Source organism: Miniopterus schreibersii, assembly GCF_964146895.1.
Source record: "Miniopterus schreibersii genome assembly, chromosome: 1".
In the NCBI taxonomy this organism is placed as follows: Eukaryota; Metazoa; Chordata; class Mammalia; order Chiroptera; family Miniopteridae; genus Miniopterus; species Miniopterus schreibersii.
This window is the reverse complement of record NC_138101.1, coordinates 57,569,314-57,591,451: the sequence shown is the minus strand read 5'-3', so window position 1 is coordinate 57,591,451 and position 22,138 is coordinate 57,569,314. Positions and strand designations below refer to the sequence as shown.

The following is a 22,138-nucleotide window of genomic DNA, read 5'->3' as shown; positions in this document are numbered from 1 at the left end:
GACAAAAATTGGTGTGTGCTTGACTCCAGCACCCACAGGGAGCCTGGGCCACACAATTCAGAACATTCATACTGTGAATAATTCCTGTACAGGAGGCTCGGTCTGTGGCTTCTTAAAAGGCTTCAGATCTGTGGTCAGTAGAAACAGCCATGAAGGTATTTGGGCTAAAAGGATACAGTGTCCCTAGTGAAGTTCCCCTAGCATTTAATTAGGTTTCCTGTAATTGCTTTAAGTAAAAGGGGGTGAGGGGAATGAAACCTAAAGTTATCATCTCGGGACACAAAATATTTGTATGTGGTTTTAATATCCTGAGCCCATTTGTTGCTGCTCTGCATTTTGGAAAGAGCCATTATAGGTCTAAGGAAATACAGCAAGTTTATCAGCCCTTTGGTGACTGTAAATTACTGCAGTAACTTTACAGGAAGAGTTTTGATTCCAGTAAGTGAATTTCTGTGCGAAGAAAGAAGGTATAAACAAGTAAAATAGGCAAAAGTATTAAACACCAGAAAGTGGAATTTTTAAAAAGGTGGGAAGAGGGGTGGAAAAGCTGTGCTCCATCTTTGCATGGATTTCTAGATATCGGAAAAATGATAATAATTATAATAAGATAAGAAAATGAGAGGCCTAATCAGGGGCCAGGAAAGAGGAAGGAAAGTAGTGTTATTTGTTAATAAATTGGGATTTTTCTGTGGTCATTTTATGTATTGGACATTTGCTAAAATAATATACTAATGCTCTCATAGTGAGGTGAGGGATTGGGATGTTCCAGTTACTGGAAAGGGGGGTGAGGGAGGAGAAGGAGGGTGTAGGGGGATAAACGGTGATGGAAGGAGACTTGACTTGGGGTGGTGTGTACAGGTGATGTGTTGTAGAATTGTGCACCTGAAACCTGTACAATTTTGTTAACCAGTGTCACCCCAATAAATTTAATAAAAATGAAAAAAAAAATTATTTTTAAGCTGATCACTATATAAACATAAGAAAATTACTGAGTTTCAAAACTTTAAAATATACTCAATAAGCCTTGACAAACGAGCTGCCCCTTCAGGGTCTTGCCCTGCCTGGGAGTTGTAAAACCCACTCTCCTGGGCTTCATTCAAGTTCAGAGACTCAGGAGTGAACCTAGTCATTGACTTAGGGCTTAGACATTTTTGTGACTCAAATTTCATCAGCTTTTGATAGGAAATATTGTTTATCCCCTGAATGCTGTTACCCGTCGAACATGTCCTAGGTTTTAAGGAAAGTTCTGGGAGACTCTTTCTTAGGATCTCTAGATGGCACCTTTTTCATGTCACAGGTACCAAGAAGTCATGATCAAACATGTTAAGAAATCATAACTTTGAGGAACGAATTAAACTCCAAAGAACTAGTTATACTATATCTTGTACATATTATATATATGTGTGTGTGTGTGTATTTTTTTAATTATCATCTGATTATATCATCTACTTGCTTAAAACACTTTAATAATATCCATGGCTCTCGGGAAGAAATTCAAAATCCTAAACATGCAATACACAGTAGTTCTCAAACTGTAGCATGCATCAGAATTCTTGGAGGGTTTGTTATAACACAGACTGCTAGGCCTGATTCTCAAGGCTACTTATTCAGTGAGTCTGAAGTGGTACCCAAGAATTCACATTTCCAACAAGTTCCAGGGGACGCTAACACAGCTGTACAGGAGTCCACAATGAAAACCACTAGTCTACGACACTGTATATAAAGTGGTCCCTTTCTTATCTCTAGAGGCTTCTCATGCCATTACTCTATTTCTGGGGCTTGTCTTCTTTGGGGACCTCACTCTTCTCACTCTTTTTCTTGCTCCTTCCCATATGCCTTGTCCCTCTCCCTATATAACTTAACAAACCTAATTCTTACTGAATCTTTTATTCCCCTTGTTATCCATTCTGAGTGTCCCAATATGTCTCCTTTGTAGTACTGAACACAATTATAATTAGATAATAAATTGTATGATCTGTAATTAATATGTTCCCTCCTCACAATAATATCAGTTCATTGAGGACAATCACTATCTTACTCATCATTTCCCAAGTGCCTAGTGCAGTATCTTTTAATAATTGGTACTTAATAAATATTTGTTCAATGAAAAAAAATGAATGAATGAACAGTAGAAAGCAATATGTTTAATCTTTCTTCCTGTGCTCATACTTAACCCAGAGCAAATTCTTCCACTCCCTAAGGGTACCCCTGTTAGTTCTCTCAGTAGACACTCCATCTGGAAATTGTGCATTCAATCTTCAGAAGAGCTGACAGGTATCCTTATATATCTTTTAGATCACTGTTCTTGCTCAGTGCAAAGATGCAAACTGCAGAATGAATCTACATAAATACCCCCAAAATGATAATCCCAGATTCTTAGTTCAATTTATGTTATTTAGGATTATGTAATTCTGTGAAACAAATTCCAATTATTCAAGCATTTTAGCTGGAGGCCGCATTATCTTTAACAGGATTTTGGTTACATTACAATTATAGAGAAACATTTGGGCTTTCAAAATATTATGCCTGAAAACCTTAAAGTCACACATTCTCTGGATAGAACAGCAGAGGTTTGTTACCTAAGGCAATATATCTTTCAAGAAAAAGTGTACCTTAATAACTGAAACACAGCTACACAACTGTTAAAGTAATTTAATTGTTAAATCATCACCACATATTTATAAATTACTAGGTGATACAATAAAACCTGCTATATAGGTATCCATATTTCTAATGTATGCATTTATGATTATAGTTTTAAGTGGTTCTCTTTTATTTCATGTGAACTAAGTTTTCTTAGGAAAATTTAAGTCTGTAATTCTGTGTACAGCATGTGGGTCTCTTACCCACAACCTGTATAATCGAGGTAGAGTCCTTAGAAGCTGTGAAATTCAAGTTCACATTTAAATATACAGAAGGAGATAGCTTGGTGGAGGATGACTATTAGGCCATATGGGGAAAGGTATCATTTTGTGGAGTGATAGATCTTCTCTTTCATCTTCTGATGAATCTGGAAGATTTGAAATAGCAAACAGGAGAATGAAAAAGTTGTGAGTCAAGTTACTGGAACCAGAGGAAAATCAGAAGAGATGAGAGGTAATATCTGGGATGTTGATCTACAGCATCAAGAAGGATCACTGAGGGGGGAAAAATATGATATGATGTCTTTTATTTCTTTAGTACAAATCTTCTTCTGACTGAAATCTTCCTTTCTCATGGTAGGTCTCATTGTCCGGGAAGTGAGCATTGAGATTTCGCGCCAGCAAGTGGAAGAACTCTTTGGGCCTGAAGATTACTGGTGCCAGTGTGTGGCCTGGAGCTCAGCAGGCACCACAAAGAGCCGGAAGGCCTACGTGCGCATCGCATGTGAGTCACTGAGCAGGGACTCTGTGGTTTGCAGAAGCTGTGGGTTATGGGAAAATTTAGACTGTGACTGCCCTAGCATCAAAGAAATCTGGTCAAAAATGGCTTTCAGCCCTAGCCGGTTTGGCTCAGTGGTTAGAGCATCGGCCCATGGACTGAAGGGTCCTGGGTTCAATTCCAACCAAAGGCCCAGTTGGGTGCCTGTGGGAGGCAAACAAACAATGTGTCTCTCTCACATCGGTGTTTCTCCCTCTCTCTCTCTCTCTCTCCCTGTATCCCTTCTACAGTCTCTGAAAAGCAATAGAAAAAAATATCTTTGGGTGAGATTAAAAAAAATAAAAATTAAATAAATAAATAAATAAAAATGACTCTCAGGTTTCTGCATTTGAGCCACACTGTTCCCTTAAGTCACCAAAATATTTTATTTTTTGTTTTAAGGCACTGAGTAGTTTTCCTTTAAGGACATGAAAAAAAAATAGTGCTACTTTCAGAAGATTCTTTTTTTTTTTTTAAAATCTGGTAATAATTAGGTTATGGGAAAACCAACTATATTCCCTTAATGAGATTATTCTGCCAATTTGTTAAGACAGTGTTGACTAGTTTTGCTATTGGGAACAAAGATTACCCAGACAAAGATTCTCTATTTATTTTGGAAATGTTCTAGTACATCAAAATTACCACTATTTTCCACACTGTGTTAATTTTTAGAGTATTCATGTTCAGGGAGAGGTTCAAAGCTGCCTCACAAAAAGAGTTCAGTAATCAAATCAATGTTCCAAGCAAATACTTTTTTTTTTGGCCAAAGTTATAGAAGTTTATTCATTGCAAAACTTCCTAGGTTCTTTAATACGCTAATATTAAATATGCCAAACTACTATGCTAATATTATCCCCAAAAGGAGATGTAGCCTGCAGCTCTTTATGCAGACTACTTTTTTCAATGAATGCTGTTCACTATCATGAGCAGCATGAATCCTGCTATATAATCTGTTTTAAGGTTCCATATTGAGAAATTTTCTCAAGTATGAAACCAATGAAATCTATGTAAATTTTACTATCTGAACCCCTTTGCAGGTCTGCATTTTACTAAATCCCCTTTTATGGAAGATGTCAATATCACTTATCTCTAACGTGTCACTAAGTTTCTAACAATCCTGGCTCCGATGCTTCCCCAATTCTATTCTCGCCTCTTCCTTCCTTTCACCGTGATGTAGACCATAACTATTGTAAACACTTCCCAGTTAGTGTATATGGCTCAAGCCTTTTCCATCTTCCAACCTCTCTTCCATATTACCACAAATGCAATTGTCCTATAACTCAGGTCTCATCTCTTCCTACTTAAAATTTTACAGTGGCTTGTAAAATTCCTTACATATATCATTTATATTAGTTTGCCATAACAAAGTACCACAGAGTCGGTGGGTTAAACAACAGAAACTTATTTTTTCACAGTTCTGGAAGCTAGAAGTCCAAGATCAAGATGCCAGCAGTATTATTATTATTATTATTATTATTATTATTATTATTATTTTATTATTATTTTGAAGCCCTTTCCCTGGCTTGTAGATATTCATCTTCTCTGTGTCTTCACATAGTCTTCATTCTGTAGCTGTCCAGGTCCAAATTTTTCTTCTTAATAAGATTATCAATCATTTTGGATTAGGGCCACCCTAAAGGCCATTTTAACTTAATTACGTCTTTAAATCCCTTACCTCCAAATAAAGTCATATTCTGAGGCACTGGGGGTTTAGGACTTCAAAGTGTGAATTTGTGGGAGACACAACTCAGCCCATAACACCATATTTCATGGTTTACATATCTAGCCTATGTTTCCAGCTCTGACCACAAAGAATTCACTGTAGCCACACCGCATTAGAAATACCTTGATTTCTATGCTTTCCAGCTATTGTTCGTACTGAAGAGTTTCATCTTTCTCTTCCTTCATTATTTGTAAAATTCATTTATTCAACAAATATTTAGCAAACATGTTCCCTGTTCTTGGAACAATTGTACAATTGTATTTGGTATGGAGTCAGAAACAAAACATGCGATGATCCCTGCCCTTCTAGAGCTCATGTTCTGGTGAGGAAGGGCAAACTCTAAATATAACAAATAATCATCAGGTACAACTCCAGTGGTAAGTTCTGCGAACAAAACAGGAAAGGGTACTAAGTAGTGCTAGGGCAGAGTGGTCAAGGAAAGCATCAGGAAGAAGTTGATAGTTGAAACCTGAGGGAGGGGAGGGAGGAGTCAGGCACAAGGAACAAACAGCAAGTAGCCTAAGTACAGATGGATATCCTGAGGCAGAGGGCTGGCCAGTTACAAGGAGACCAAATTGGCCAGAGTAGATGGAAGAGAGCAAATGAGAGGAGGCTTCTAAATGAGCTGAGAAAGGTAAGGCATGGAGGCAAGGACAGGAGGGGCAATGTGGAGATGGCCTAGGACCCTGTAGATATAACCTCTTTGATTCTTAGTAAGAGATAAGAACTTTGGAATGTTTTCAGCAGAGGAATTCATGACCTGACTTTTATTTAGCAGAATCACCTGACTGCTGTGTTGAGAATAGATCATGAGGGGCAGCAGCAGAGCAGGAAGACCAGTCCTGAGCCTGACGCCGTGAGAGATGATATGAGAGCATACATTAGAAGCAGTGGAGGTGGCGTGATCTTGATTCTAGATACATTTAAAGGCCGAGGTCATGGTTTTGTTGAGAGATTGGATGTGGGATATGAGAGAAAGGAAAGAATAATTCGACAGCCCTGAGCTTTTAAAGTATTTCTTTCAAATGTCATTAGTGAAGTCGTTCTTGTCTCATGGGTCTCCAGAGTGATAGACATTTCCTTTCTCAGTACTTTCAAAGCAGTTTGTCCATACTCTTAATACAGGACTTGTCTCATTTGAATTATATTAACTTGTAATATCTGTGTTTCGTGCCAGCGAGTTCCTTGAGATCAATTTTGCTTAATTCAATTTTGCTTAACTTTATATCTTTAGTGTTTAGCACAATGTCAAGAACATCATAGATATTTAATAAATTTTGTTGAATTAAAGCTGTTCCAAAGAATTCCTGAAGTGTATTAAAATGCTCTATATTAATTTTTTCTCCCTGAGCACATCTAAAGAGATTTCTTATGTTGATTCTCCATGAAATAGACAGAGATGGAGACATGTATGTGGGCAAATGTATTAAAGAATACTCTTAGGAAAATATCTTGGAGAACTGAAGACAGTAGTATGGGGCAGAGGGAGAAAGTGAACTGCAATGCAGGTATAGATAGGATGAACCCATAGGGAACTCTGGAGCTCAGACGGCCTCTCAGAGTTGTACCACCTTGAGGCATAGTAGGTGAGAAGGCCTTTACTCCCCCACATAGACTAGTCAAGGGATGCTTGTGTGCCCTGGGTCAAGTCAGCTCTGCTTAACTAAGGGCAGTCCCAGGAGAGAGGCTGAGAACCTGAGTACCCACACTCCCAATTGGTGGGATAGGTCTTGAAAAGGGATCTTGGTGGCATGACACAACTCCCACTACAGTTGTCTACCACAAATCTTGAAGAATTTTATTCTTTATTAATGATGGAAAAGCTGCTTTCAAACATTTTAAAAAGAAACAAAAAAGTGATTATTGTGGTAAACATTTAAATGAACTCAAAATTAGTTTCTAAATATAATTAAGAGACCCAGTGACATGTTTCCATTGCTGTGTTCATTAATATCAAATAAAATAAATATTTTAAATTGCTAGTCTACACTAAATTGACTTGCCAGAAATCTGGTTTAAGGGCTTCTTAGTTCCAACTGATGACTCTCTTGTACCAACTTCATATATATATAACATATAACAGTAAATATTCTCTATATATGTCCTTATTCACATAAAAATTAAATATATATAAGAACCTCATCTTTCTTTGCAACATATTACATAATCTTTGCTATTTACTTCATAGCTTGTAAACGTAGTTTCACATTTTCAAATAATGGAAAAACAAACTCTTCTAGTAAGAGATTAAGTTGCCCATAGCACCTTTTCATCTTCATGTCCTTTCATAATTAACCATGTATGTCCAAGGAACACCATCCAATGTGTAAGATTTACTTATTTAGATTTACATCATGATGAAAAAAGGCTAAATTCTAATTCTTTCTGTCAAGGCTGTTCCTTACCAAGCGAGTCCCCAATCTTACAGTAAGCTTGCAGATTGTTAGTTTGCCCAGTAATATTTGACAGATGGCCATCACATAGACTTCAATTAAAGGTTAAGTTTGTCTCAGGTAAAGATAACCATGATCCTAAGGTTAAAGAAATATAATTACCTCTTACCTAATTAGATTTATACTCATTTTGTGTGCTTTGGAGGGGCCCATAGTTGTTTCATGAAAAATGCTCTATTTTCAGAAGTTTATAAAGCAGAAATGAATATTGGCTATTCATGCATTCATTAAAGTTTTATAATACATTCAAACTATATAAAATATAAAGTTATGTTTGTGAGACAATCAGGGTAGAGGAAGGAAAGAAAGCATGTAAGTTAGAATTCCACCAGGCATGAGCTGAGGACATAATATATCTGCCCTAAAACTGTGCATATTTGCCAAAGTATCAAGTGTCCTAGGAAGCTGTAGTTTCTAATACATACAAAGATAAATTTCTTCTGAAAGAGCTCAAGTGCGTACTATGACTGTCCAAAGTAGAACCCTTATGGTAACAGAACTACCAGTTTCGTGGGGTTGTTTCTTCCAGGGTCTCTTGTTATAGCCAGTAGGAAAATTCCCAAATGTTAAGATAAGAAAATGTAATTCAGGCAAAATGTCAGCCAACACTGTCTTTCTTTCTACCAGGAGTGTCTTGATTAAGATATGGCTGCTGTTGTTGATGTTGTGGTTGTTGATGACGTAGTTATTGTTGTCAGGAGGTGGTGTTTATCATGTGGAAAGAGTAGCACAGTGGAGAGGTTAGACTTATAGTCAATCTAGTTACATCACTTACTAGTGTAACCTTGGTCAAGTGACTTAACCCCTCTGAGCCCTAGTTTCATCAACCATGAAATGAAAATGATAAGGTTACTTTTTAAATTAGATAAAGATGTAAAGCATATGGCATAGTGCCAGACACAAAGCAAATGCTCAGTGAATAATAGGTGTCCATAACAACAGATACAGTTTAAACAAGTTTATTTATGCATATTGAAACTCATCAATGCTAAGTTAACTTGAAAAACAAAAATTCTCTCCTTTTACGACTTCAATTCCCAAGCCTGGACTAGCAGTCCTAAAGGATGAAATTCTCTGCTGATCCACATGCAAGTATTAGACTGTAATATTTCCCCACCCTGAGGACTGAGGAGCACTCCACATGGTCACCCTTCTCCTGTGATTTGGGAGTTATAGCGGATTTATGTGCACAGAGACTCTATCCTCCTGGGAATAGCAGAGTAGATTCTGAGGATTTTCTCTTTACCATATTGCAAACCAGTGAATCACAGCCACCATCACAAAGGCCACTGGTTACAGAGAGGAAAAAGATAGTTCCTGAAATGAATTAAGGAGTATCCTTGCCACCCTTTAAAAAATCAGGCAAAATTAATTTTAATGATGTATTTTATTTAGTCCAGTCTCTCTAAACTATCACATCAACAAAATAACTGATATAAATAAGTAATAGATACTTTACAGTTTTTTCATACCAATCCTTGAGATCTGGTGTGCTTACACTTATAGTACTTCTCAATTAAAACTAGCCACATGTCAATTGCTCAAGAGGCACATGTGGTTAGTATTGGGCAAATAGATTATAGAATAATAATAATAATGGAGGCACTGTTCCAATTAACTTTATTTTTTCACCTCAAATAGTTAGGTACCTTTTTCTTTTATGCTAAGAATACTTAAGACCTGTTCTCTTAGCAAATTCCAAGTATACAATATGGTATTATTGTATATTACATTCCCAGAATTTACTTATTACACAATTGAAAGTGTGTACCCTTTGACCAACATGTACATGGATTATCTCATTCTGTCCTTGCAACAACTCTATGTGATAGGTGTTATAGATGAGGAAATTGAGAACAAAGAGAGATTTAAAATTTTACCTGCGTTCACACAGCCGGTATATAAAGAAGCAAGTCAGGCCACCAGTGGTGTCCAAGCCCTGACCCAGCACACTGGATACAAATAAGAGAGGAGTTGACAATGATTTTTATATCACGTGGCAGTTTACAAAAATATGTCATTTTCCACATGTGTAATGTTATAGGCTCACTGTTATTTATTGTACAAAAGTGTCAGTAGACCTTAGGTTCCTGCCCCTCTCCTCATTGTTTCATCTGCTCCAACCACACCAGCTTCTTTGTTTCCAGAATACAGTCTAATACTCATTCCAGATACAGGCTATTTGTAACGGCTGTCCCACCCCACCCAGACATCCCCAAGTCTGTGTGTGGCTCACTTCCTTCTTTCATTCAGATTCCTGTTGAGGTGTCACCTCTACAGAGGTGTAGGCCTTGACCAATTTACCTAAAACCTACTGAGCCCAACCTTGTCACTTTCCTAAGCCCAAACCTGCCTTTTTTTTTTTTTTGAGAAAATTTCTCCTAATCATTATTTATTTACTCTTATGCTGACTGTGTGGGTCACTGGAATATAAGCTTCCCAAGGACAGGCACTTTATTTTCTTCATTTTTTCCTGTGAAAATTAAGAAACAGAAACCGCATTTAAATTGCTTTTAGGAAGCTAGAAGAGAGAACTCTCAGGTATGTGGCACTCAGCTGACCCCAACAGTAAGGGACCTACACTGCCTTGCATCTTGGACAAGAAGTGATACAACTTTACCATCTCAGCGGTAGGAATAAGATTCCTCTTTGCCCAGCAACAGTTCAGCAAATGGGAAAATGATATAACTCAGCCAATGAAGTCACTATACTTCAAACTTTCATTCTCCTCTAATGGACTCTGTTTATAATAGCCCCTCCCAAGTCTATAAAAGAGCATGCCTCTCCTTTGTTTCTCTGGATTTGTGTGTGGCTTGCCATTAGACTGCATTTCCTGAATTACAATTTTTTGTTGTTCTCAAAAAAATCATTTTGCTGCAGAAATATTTGGCTGTCTGTTAAAGCTCAACATCCACAATACCTAAAATAGTTCCTTGCATGTGGATGGTGCTAATAAGTAAATGAAAACTAAAATTGAAATTAAATGGAAAGCACATGATAGAGCAGAGTGATAATGCTATTCGGTGCTAATCATTTGTTCATTTAGTAAAAATGCTTTATTGCCCAACGAATTTAAGGACATCAGATAGCCTGAAGTGATTGCCTCTGTGCTCCCCAACTTCAAACCCCCATTACACTTCTATACTTATTCGTTTTCACCATAGCACTTATTAACTTCTAAACTCTTATATATTTATTTATTTATAATGATTTGTGGTTTATCACCCCCATCCCCTTAGAAAGTAAGATCCCTATGGGCAAAGATTTTTGTTTGTTTTTTTTCACTGATGAATTCAAAATGCCTACAATGATTCCGGGCACACTGTGGGAACTTAATAAATATCTTAAAGGAGTGAGTAAATTAATATTTCTATAGTAGAGGTAATAGTATCTCCAATTAAATATATATGTAATCTTGTGAATTATTGTATATACTCTTCCTGGCATAAAACAAAATTAATGAATTATGCAATTTAACCAAATAATGCATTTCTTTAACCAGGTATTCTGAAATATTTATGTGATACTATGACAGTAGCTAGATGTTTAATGCCAAATGTCCTGATAGAGTTTAGCAGGCTTGCCAACACACCGAATAAACTATCTGTTTACTAAAGTGTGGTTTGATTCCTGTACAACCATTTAAGCCTCCAATACGCCCATTATAAATTACAGAAGCCAGATTTTGAATTAGATGAGGTTAATTGTAGAATTTAGACATTTTAGATAAGAGAAAGTTTTAACAATAAATTTCTCCTTGTGTTATATAAATCTCAACCATTGTATTAAATAGTATTAAATCATATTGTTCCTATTTCCAGATTAAAAGCTATAACATACACCTGATAGCATCAGTCTATATTTTTCCAAACATATTTTCTTTTGTATATGGACAGGAGGTCCCAAGATTTGTGGAGGCCCACAAATCTATAGACATTTATAGCCCATATTTATTCTGAGAGGTAGACATTCAATTGATAGAACACTGTCACATAAGTTATATTTTGGGGGAAATCATCTATCTATGTGTTATAAGAAGAGCTGGTAAACCATCAGACTAAAAGGTGTCATTAAAGTAATGTTTTATGCTATATGGAAAAGAAAGTTTATGGCTAAAATGCTTATTTACAAAAAAGCTTGTCTGCAATCATTGCATTTTTTTTTTTTTTTTGTACTCTGAGAGAAGAGCCCTAACTTTTTGATATGTCAGGCATCTCATCCATAAAGTTGGCATGTTTCTTATTATTTATCCTTAAGACATACCTTAAAAAATATTGTGATGACATGATCTTTTTTCCCCTGAAACTAAAGATGCGGTGTGAATATAAAAGAATGGCTCGTATAGTTTTTTCTTTCTCTTCTCTGTAACAGATGTCATTTGGAGTTCCAGCTCTAAAATATTTATTTGAAAAAACAAAACAAAAAACTTTGGCAGAACTCTCTGAATACAGATATGTCCTATAAATGCCCCAAAGCTAAGACATAAGGAAGAATGGCTGAAATTGTACTTCCCTTCTGCAGGGACTGTGTGCACTCGAGATCTCTCTGTTGAAATGACCTCAGTGCGGTAAGAAGCAGCCATGCCCCAGCACAACCTAAGCGTTCACCATGCTGATCTTCAGCTGATTTGCTCAAAGACCCTTCTAAACTCTGTCCCTGGGTGTGAACTGTGACATAATGAAAGTTTTGGTGGTAAATTCCTAAGAGTCATGAAAACAGCTTTTTAAAAAGTGAAATGAAGCTACAGAATAACAGGAACCAATCAAAATGTTTCATCTTCATTAAACTTTTAAAGATTCTGGGTCCTGGTAGGCAGCATTTATGGTGTCTTTACTGTGTGCCCGATTCTGCCCGAAAACCCCATGTGCCTGTTAACTGTTGTGATACCCCCAACTGTCCTATGAGCCTAGGTCCTGTTATGACCCTTATTTTGCAAATAACAAAACAGAAGCATGGAAACGAGTAATCTGCCTAAGTCACTTGTTTGGGAAATGGTAAATCTGAGTTTTAAGCAAACTTTTCTCTTTGCAGTCCAATTCACCGTAAATTTTGCAGATTTTCAGAAATGTGACAATTCTTGACTTTTCTATCTAATTATAGAGGAAATTTCATGAAGTTTATTTTTGTTGGTTGGTTGGTGTTTGTCTGTTTTGGCTTATATTTTATAATATTCGAGAAGATAAAGCAAGTGAAAAGAGAAAATTCCATCCATTTTTTCCTTACATTTAAAAATCACATTTAAGAATTGCTGAATATAAAAATTTTCAAGATTTTTTTTTTAATTCGAGCAAAGATAAAATCTGTTCCTAAAAAACAAAACCTTGACACACTTTTTAGTATTCTATGGCCCTAACTCAGGCATTTTTCACTTTTAATAAGTGCCCAAAGCACAGAACACTAATCTCGTTCTCACAAAATGTGCTGTACTGGTCTGTTCGCAGCACTTATTTCCTGTTAGCAGCCAGATTTGGTGATTTAAATACAAGTTTTCCTCTACTATGACAACATAATTAGCCCCTTTTATCATTATTGGGAGAAAGACACATTTCTTCCCCTTCAATAACACAAGTATTATTACTATATATGACCATAGAGTTATTTTATTCACTAGAGGAGCACTTTGAATGTACATTAAAACAATGTTTTAAAACATTACAAACGTATTTAGCACCTCTATTCACTGAGCATGCAAAAGAATTAATTGAAAAATACTTTGAAAGTCGGAAAATGTGAATCATTGTAAAGCAGTTGTACTTGCTTAATGCAAGGTCAGGCCTGTGTCGGAGAGTATAGATGGCCAACAGCAGATAACTCCACATGAATCCCTTCTAAGTACAGACTTCCCGAAATCTGGAGTCTTTTTGTCAAGGCCAGCTCAATTTGGGAGGCAAGAGGCTTAGTTCTGATACATGGACTGTGACCTCTTGGTAGAAATAAATTACTAAAAAAAGTAACTAACTTATTTAAGCATCAGTACAATCATGAACTCTGAAAGTTTGACAGATATGCTGATTGGGGGCTGAATGGAGTGGTGATCTAAATGAGGACATTTATAGAGGGTTTTTATATAACAGCACTGACTTAAATGTGTTTATGTGTATTGCCTCATTTAATCTTCACAATAACCCTATTTGTGCTGGGATTACCTTTATTTTAGGATGAAGAAACCAAAGCACATGAACCTTATTAAGCACAGAAGCAGGATTAAAGTCAGGCATGTGAATCCAGGCTCCACACTCTTAATCCCTGTGGTTAGGATCAATGATGGCCCCAGAGTTATCAGGTCCTGAAACCTGTAAATCTTACTTTCGTGGATAAAGGACCTTTGCAGATGTGCTTAAATTAAGGATCTTGAGATGGTAAGATTATCGTGGATTATCCAGGCGGGCCCTAAATGCCATCACAAGTGTCCTTTGAAGAGAGAGGCATAGAGAGACTTGACTCAGATAGAAGAGGTGGCCATGTGACTACAGAGACAGAGATTAGAGGAATGAAGCCACAAGCCAAGGAAGGCTGGCAGTCACCAGAATCTGGAAAAGGCAAGCTTTGGATTCTCTCTGAGAATCTCTGGAGGGAGCGCAGCCTTACCAACCTTTTGATTATGGTGCAGTGAAACTGATTTCAGATTGCTGGCATATAAGCTGTGAGAAAACAAATATTGGTTGTTTTAAGCCAAAAAAGTGGTAATTTCTATAGGAAATAAAGCCACTATGCAACAGTTTTCCTTCTGAAGACCTAAAACAAGTGAGTTCACCTCTCAGGATCCTAGTTGTGTTACCTGTAAAGTAAAGGGATTTTAGACTGTGTGGTTTCTAAGGGTTTTAATTATTTTCCACCATAAGAGAAATTGTACTTGTCAGACCTTCAGTAAAGGAGATGGGAAATTATTTTGAAAATTGAGTTTAACTCAGCACTTATTAAGGATGTACTATGCGCTAAGCACTAACCATAAAGATATATTTAATCTCAAAGAATTTAGCAGTGATGCTAAATTCTGATAGAAAGACAGCCACAACTGTACAGACATACCCCATATCAGGAAGTTCTGTACAGTGAACTTTGGGTTGGAGATGCAAATGCATCACATCTTGAATGCTATCTGCTGCTCACTTGCGGCCTCCCAGGGTCTTGTGCTGGGGAGGATCCTGGGGCTGAATCTAGACTCTACAGAAAAGAATATTATGATTGATTGCTTATGAACACATGTGCTGAAGCGGAAGGTAGCCATTTCTACTCTAAAAACAAGAGTTGAGCATAATCACTTTTGACAATTTACTTCTGTAGATGAAAAAGCTTCAGGTTTTTGTACATAGCAACTGTAGCAATGAAGATATTGCTTCAGAAAAGAATTCAGGGACATTTTTATCTTATGTAGTCATCAGGAATTACAGGAATGATAACAGTGTCTTTTCAGCCCTCAGGAAACTTTTGGTTCTCTAGACTGAGGTGGTAATAGTTTCCATTTTTTGAAGAAATGTTGCTTACTCTTCTGAAGTCCTAACATTTATTGCCTTACATTCTTTCTGAAAGTAGGTAAAGGAACATTAATAATTATAAAATACTAATTCAGGATATATTATGTGTGCTATCCTACTAACAGAGACAGCTTTGCCACTGAGATCTCTTGGTTAGCTTTCTTGAGTAAGTGTCTGAAAGTCAGAAGGGGGAGGAGCTGTGGGGAGAAGTCTAGGGGATTATCTCTGAAGTGGGAGAGAGGCCATAAGAAATATTAAGGTAATTGGACAGTCTCAGCACTGAACTTGCTAGACTCAACACCTCAAAATAGCAATCCACAGACCCAGTATAACCCACCAATTTTCTGGCCCTTAAAATGTTGACTCATACAGGAATTTTGATAAACTTTTAAGCAGTTGACAACAAGTAGAAAAAAATTACATAATAATCTACATTACTGACTAACTTTTATTAGCAATCATATATGCTGCCAGTGAACCACTAAGCCTGCATTTCTATATGGCAACATACAGCTGGAGCTGAGTAGCGAGAGTAAAAAGTTAAGTGGATTGGTTTTATACCCATGTCTCTATTAAAGTTTAGAAAACAGTAGACAGCCCACATGGGTGCCATGTTTCAGGGGGGGAAAATTCTTGCTCCTAACTTTCTCTGTTATTTTATCTGCATGGCCCCTAGACACAAATAAAATTTCAAGTCCTGTGTTAGACAGTGTAAGCCATCATCCTGTGTAAAAGTGGTTCTACTGACACTGTGGAAATAGCAGTTAAGGATGCATTGCAAACCAGGTGGTAAGAGCCACAGTGCAGAAGCAAGTTGACTTGGGTCCCACAGGCTCCCAAGCCCCTCCCTCCCACAGCCTGCACAGTGCCCTGCATATTGTGGATTTTCCATAAAGAATCGATCAGCCTGTGGTTCTCAAATTTTAGTGTTGTGCATAAAACACACTTATGGGACTGGTTAAAATTGTGGATTCCAAGGGCCCAACCTAAGTATGAAATCTGTATCTTTTTTCAAGCACAGCATGGTAGTCCCTGAGTTTCTCTTTGTGATACATCACCTTCAATCATCAGTCCTCCCACACTCATGATTGTTTTGTCTCACTCTTTGTCTCACTAAGTGTGATAATGTCTAATGTTTGTACAGCGTAATAAAATGCACTAATACTATGGGGAAAGATGAGGTGGGGGACATATTACCTTTTGAGCACAGGCTATAGTCAAGGCATGATGGTAGAATTTGATATATATGATAGTTTCTAGTTTCATACAAATTTTTTAGTGGAATAAACAAAGGAAAGAAGAAATTAAGCAAAGTGTTCCAGGTCACTTACCTAGTCAAGTGGTAGAGTTAGGACCTGAACCCATTTGTCCATGCTGAAGACCCTGCTGTCGACCACAATGTTATTTTGCTTTCCAGTTGCTTTCAGATCATTTTCATAGTGATCTACAATAAGAAAAAAGGTTTATATCATGATCCACTAAATGTCCATCTCTTTACACATACAAATACACATAGGTTTTGTGTGTGTGGCTGTTTGTACATATATACATATATAATAACACTATGTGTGATATACCTTGACATTTGCTATTCATTCATTTCATATTTTTAATGCTGGTATTTAATACACTAAATTGATATATAACCCTCTAAGGAGTCATGACACATGGTTTGAAAAACACAGCAATAAACCCTATATTCCATAAAAATAGTAAGGAATATTAGATACTATGGTTTATAGACTATGTGGTCAAATTATGTAAGAGAATGACAGTGAAAATTCACTCATATTACTAATCACCTTTTATGCCAGAAGTCTCTGAGTAATAATAATAGAAATATTTGTAATAATTTATTGCATGTGTTTTGTCCTTTATAATCTTCCAAAATCTTTTCAGATTCACTAGCTCTTAATATTCACCTAACCCTATGAGGCTTAAAAAAAAAACCAACAAATACTAGTAATGCAATATTTTATTTATCCTATTCTGTGGAATTTAAGGATTTTAATATCCACTAGAAATGTCTATTGAAATATACCCATCAGAGAATTCTTGTGTTCCTAGTATTAGTCTGTTGTATCGCCAAGATTTTGTCTTTTAAAACAATTTTATTCTAATAAATCTATCAGCGTAATGAAGTAACATTGCTGAAGGAATAAACATTTTGAATAAATGTAAATAATTTTTAAAATTATTGTCTTTTACAAAGACAATAGCGTCAGCAACCTGCCTGCTGCACCATTGAGAGAACTTTTTGCTGATATTTTTGCTAGTTTCCTTCCAAAATTAGCAGTACCCACAAGGTGCTTGGGTTGTAGTGTGGCCCATTATACTCAAAGCTCTGGCCTGTCTACCCTTGACTTCCCTAGCGTAGGTCACACTCACCCTTTCATACGCTGTCAGTCAAAGTTGCCTGAGGGACATGGGTTTAGGAGGGAGATGTGATTTTCTGTGCCTTTCATAAATATGCACATTTACATGGTGGGCTTTCTTGCATACTGTTTTGAGCAGGCATTTCCCTCCCCATCTCTCCTTGGAGACAAAAAATTAGTTTTCTCAAAGTAATTCCAAATGCATTCACAATCATCTGAGCTTTAATATTCATCTGCTTTTGTGATTCTTCCTTAGATTTGTATGAAGAATTTTCTGACATTTTTAACACCGAATCTTCTGAAACCCACCCTTCTCCTGTTGTCAAACTCTTACCCATACCTGTCTATCCAAGTGTCCAAAAATTCCATGAAAATTGTCCTGAGAGGAAAACTTTAGCTGTCCTCTTCAAAGATGCATCAACTCTTAGATTATAGAAAAATAATTTCTTGCCCGGCCGGGTGTAGCTCAGTGGTTGAGCGTCGACCTAGGATCCAGGCGATCAGGGTTCGATTCCAGGTCAGGGCACATGCCCGGGTTGTGGGCTCGATCAGTGACTCTCTCCCTCTCCTTTCCTCTCTCTGAAATCAAAGATATATTTAAAAATAATAATAATAATAATAATTTCTTGCCCTGACCGGTGTGGCTCAGTTGGGTGGACATCATCCCTTGCACAGAAAGGTTGCCAGTTTGATTCTCTTCAGGGTACATGTTGGAGGGGTGGGGATTGCAGGCTCCATCCTTGGTAGGGGGCCTGCATGAGGCAGCAGATTGATGTTACGCTCTCACAAGGATGTTTCTTTGCCTCCCTCTCCCTTCCTCTTTCTCAAAAATCAATAAAAATATTTTTAAAAAATAATAATTTCTATTGTTACTCTTGGACACTGATCATTGGTATATTTCCCTAAAGAATTATCACAATCAAGAAATACTTATTTAACGAAGGACAAGTTTTTTTCCCTTAAAATGCACATTTAAATGTTAGTCTATTCAGTCGTAGGCTCTTATGACAAAGGAGACCTTCAAAAGCATCCAGTCATTTTACAAATGAGGAAGGTGAAGGCCACAAGTCTTAACCTTCTTTTCTCTTTACATTGTCTGAAAGCAGAGTTCATGTTCGGAGAATGCCATGAATTAAGGTATTCCACATCGTAAATAATTTGTAACTGCAGTATTATTATTGTGCAAAAAAAATCATTGAAGGCATCAAAATTGTCTAACAGAAAATGAGACTGTTTGCACCCACGAATGCGTTTGTATTCAAACTCCTTTCCTTTGATTACTGTATAAATGGTAAATAGAAATCCATATAGTTTCAGGCCTAATTCTACATCTGCTAATTGGATTTCTCTTTACGGATTTAGTAAGCCAACATTCATGTTCCTAAATAAACAGCTCTCTGAACACATGCATATGACAAAGCTGATTTTTCTTTTAATTGGTGGAATCAATGACTAAATCAGAGGTAGGCCAAGTTGACTTTGCAAAAGTAATCTAGTTTATAATGAAAGGACTTTATACTTATTTTGGTAGCAGCCTTAGAACGAATGGAAAAAACACACAGAAATTTAGAATCGTAAAGGTCTTCCAAGGGCCTAAATTCATCTTTTTCCTGACAGGAATGCCCACATGATTCTGAACCGTTCTGTTTTACATCTAATGCCTAGCTGACAAGTGTCCGTTTTTCATGCTTGTTCATTCGTCACCCGTGTGTTCTCTCTGCCTGCAAGGCATCCGGCCTGCCTTCTATCACATCTCTCCACGATAAGGGATATGCTTAAAACGTCACCCCCACCCTCTGCTTGCAGAGCAATGCGGAGCCACACTGAAACGAGCAGCTGCTGTGCTGGACAGCCACAGTATTTTCTAAGCTCATTATACCACCTGAAAGCTAGAATAGAGGTTTTATGGCAGGAATTAAAAGGAGTTTTCAGGAAGAAGTATTGCTTTGTGGAGGGTTACATGTGAGATCATTTTAGAAATCAGATAAAATTTATAGAGAGTTTGAAGTCAAACCATTAAAACAAAATAATTATATGGTATTCCATGATAGTTCCGTTAAATCTGTCTCTTGAAGTACATACCTCTGACATGTGGTCATCATTCTCAATTAGGAAGCAAGGATCCTCCTAAGAGATGCCTTCCCCAGGCAGGAATGTGAAAACCGTGTCAAAAACTGCACCATATCCTAAGAAAAATTATAGCAATCCTCATTCACACCCATCGCCCATTAATGGTGCTGCTGACTTTCATCACCATAAAATTTTGCAAAAGTGCAGTAGCTTCTCATGATGGTTATTTTCCCAGTTCCTGTGCACCCCTCAACACGACTTCCCTTCTATTGCTGGTCACTCCTAAATTTCCAGACCAATGACTTCTCCCCTTTGATTGTTTTGCTGAATTTGTCCTGTTGGTCTCCCAACTTTTTAAAACTTTATTCTTCTCTTGGCTTTTACTTTTTTCGCCTACTTCATGGTTCACACCATGTCATTTTTGCTGGCAAATCTTTTCTCTTGAATATTGGTGTCCTCACTTTTTTATGCTTCAGTCTTTCCCCTGGTGATGTCACCTGTTTCCAATACTTCAACTATCTCCTAGACAACGAAGCACAGTCTTCAACCCAAACTTCTTTTCCAAGCTCTAGACCCAGCGGTTCTCAAGTTGGGGTGTTTTTGTTTCCTCTAGGGAGATTTGGCATTGTCTGGAGCATTTTATTTTGTCAGGGCTGGGAGAGGTGTTACTGTCTCCTAATGGGTAGATTTTAGGGATGCTGCTAAGCATCTTACTACGCACAGAGAATTATCCAGTCCCAAATGTCAGTAGTGCTGAGGTTGAGAAATCATGATCTGGACCTACTGGGCTTTTCCATTTGCGTATTCTACAGATGCACCAAACTGGATATAGAACAAAATTAATTTGCTCTTTCTCCTCACTTTTCTGCTCAGTTCATTACTAGTATTTCATTTAATAATGGTACCAACTTCACAAGTGCAATAGCTAAAAATGTAGTCTTATCTTTGCCTCCTGGCACTTTCCAAACTCCTAGATCTTCCCAAATGTATGATCTCTTTATTTCTAGGATTTGCTTTCTCTACTCTCTGTCCACTCTCACAGGGCACAGTCATCCCTTGCAGTCTGTTCAAATGGTTCCCAAACTACCTTCTGTCTCAATCCATGTGTCACACTTGGAGCAATATGACATCTGATCTCCCTCCTTTGCTTTGAAGCCTTTGAGGGTTTGCCGTTCCTCAGCAGGGCAGGAAGGCCTCTCCTAAATAGATCTCAACTTACCTCTCTTGTCTTGTTCTATATCTTTGACATCTTTATCCTAAGCACGTAGTAAAGTGTCTACCTTAAGTAGATAATTAACAAATATTAAAGGAATTTGTTGTGACTATTTGGATACATATGTGCCTCACTTTTTCTTATTCTCAGCCTTCAATTTGTGATATGCTGATGAATTTTACCAGAAGTGAGTCAAAACATTACTTGACTTGAGAACTAATTCCAGTCATTATGTCTTCACTCTACCCCACATCAGATAGGGGTTTTCAGAATTATTTTTCAAAAAGTAGATATACTTTATCCCATAAAATTCATTCATTGCTACTCTTACTTTTATTAGTATTTAGTGTTTTACCAAAATTTTTATCATAATGCAAATTAAAAACAGAGAGGCTACCATATCAGAAGAGAAAGCTTTTAGTGTTTCTGTTGGAAGGACACAGCTTAACCAAAGGAGATGTTAAAGGGATGTGTGGGATGGCAAAATATGTGTCAAATCAGGGGTCATCGGGTCCTAATCCAACATCCATTATTTTGCTGTGAGGCTTTGAGTAAATTGATAAACATGTTCCTTATATGTAAATTAAGGACATGATTTATATAACTTTAAAGTTTAATAACTGTGGATTTTAAATGTTCTCTTTTATAATATACTCAATTTCTGACAGAAACTCTCCATTTAGAGAGAGTCGCCATTTGGAGAGTCTCTTGTCTTACCTCAGACTTACATAGATTCATCATTTTCTTACAATCCCTAAGCTCTTTAAGGTTTTCTTTTGCCAAAAAATTTAACAAAATGACAAGTAGTAACAATGGATTTCTTTCTCAGTGCATTTCTCCAGGTGGTGCTTTCTGATAGCTCCGTGAAAGACGTTAGAGGTATATACTTCCAGCGCTTTTGGATTTTTACTCATTAGTTCAACAAGCTAAATTGGTACTTTTAGGTTCTTAAGTTTTTATCAGGGATATGAGTTAAAAGGACAGAGACATTAATTTTTTATTAAAATGAAGTGGATAAAATTCCAATAACTTTTTATTGAAAGGAGCTGAATTGTACAAGTATGAAATAAAATTTTTGGTGTGCTGCTTCAAAGCTCTGTGGCTGAATCATTAATTTTTTTAACTTTGGTATTTAAAATGACAAGCTGGTTTCTAACATTTTTGTGTCCTTCTATAATACTTTTTAAAAGCCTCCATATTGCTATGACAACTATAACTATATAAATACATAACTAGGTACTTGGTGTATTTGAGCATAAATAACTATTTAATTTTCTAATTGAAGAATGGCCACATAATTATATAGTGAGAGATTTCTGAACCCATTCCAATGGTTACTCTTTTCCCCGCCTTGTGTCCGAGACATCTCAAGAGGTTATATTCATTCTTTCAGGGCTCCAGCATTCTGTTTCACACTCTGAACTGGAAAC

At 37.0% G+C, this 22,138-nt stretch overlaps 1 protein-coding gene across 2 annotated transcripts in view; it reads left to right on the top strand.

The window, feature by feature from the left end:
• The window catches only part of UNC5C (unc-5 netrin receptor C), a 332,391-nt gene that overhangs the window by 221,286 nt on the left and 88,967 nt on the right, over nt 1-22,138 (top strand). For both annotated transcript variants that reach the window (XM_081160727.1, XM_081160728.1), the window contains exon 3: nt 3,223-3,366. In XM_081160727.1, coding sequence (XP_081016853.1) covers nt 3,223-3,366 — 144 coding nt within the window. The remainder of the gene's footprint in view (nt 1-3,222; nt 3,367-22,138) is intronic.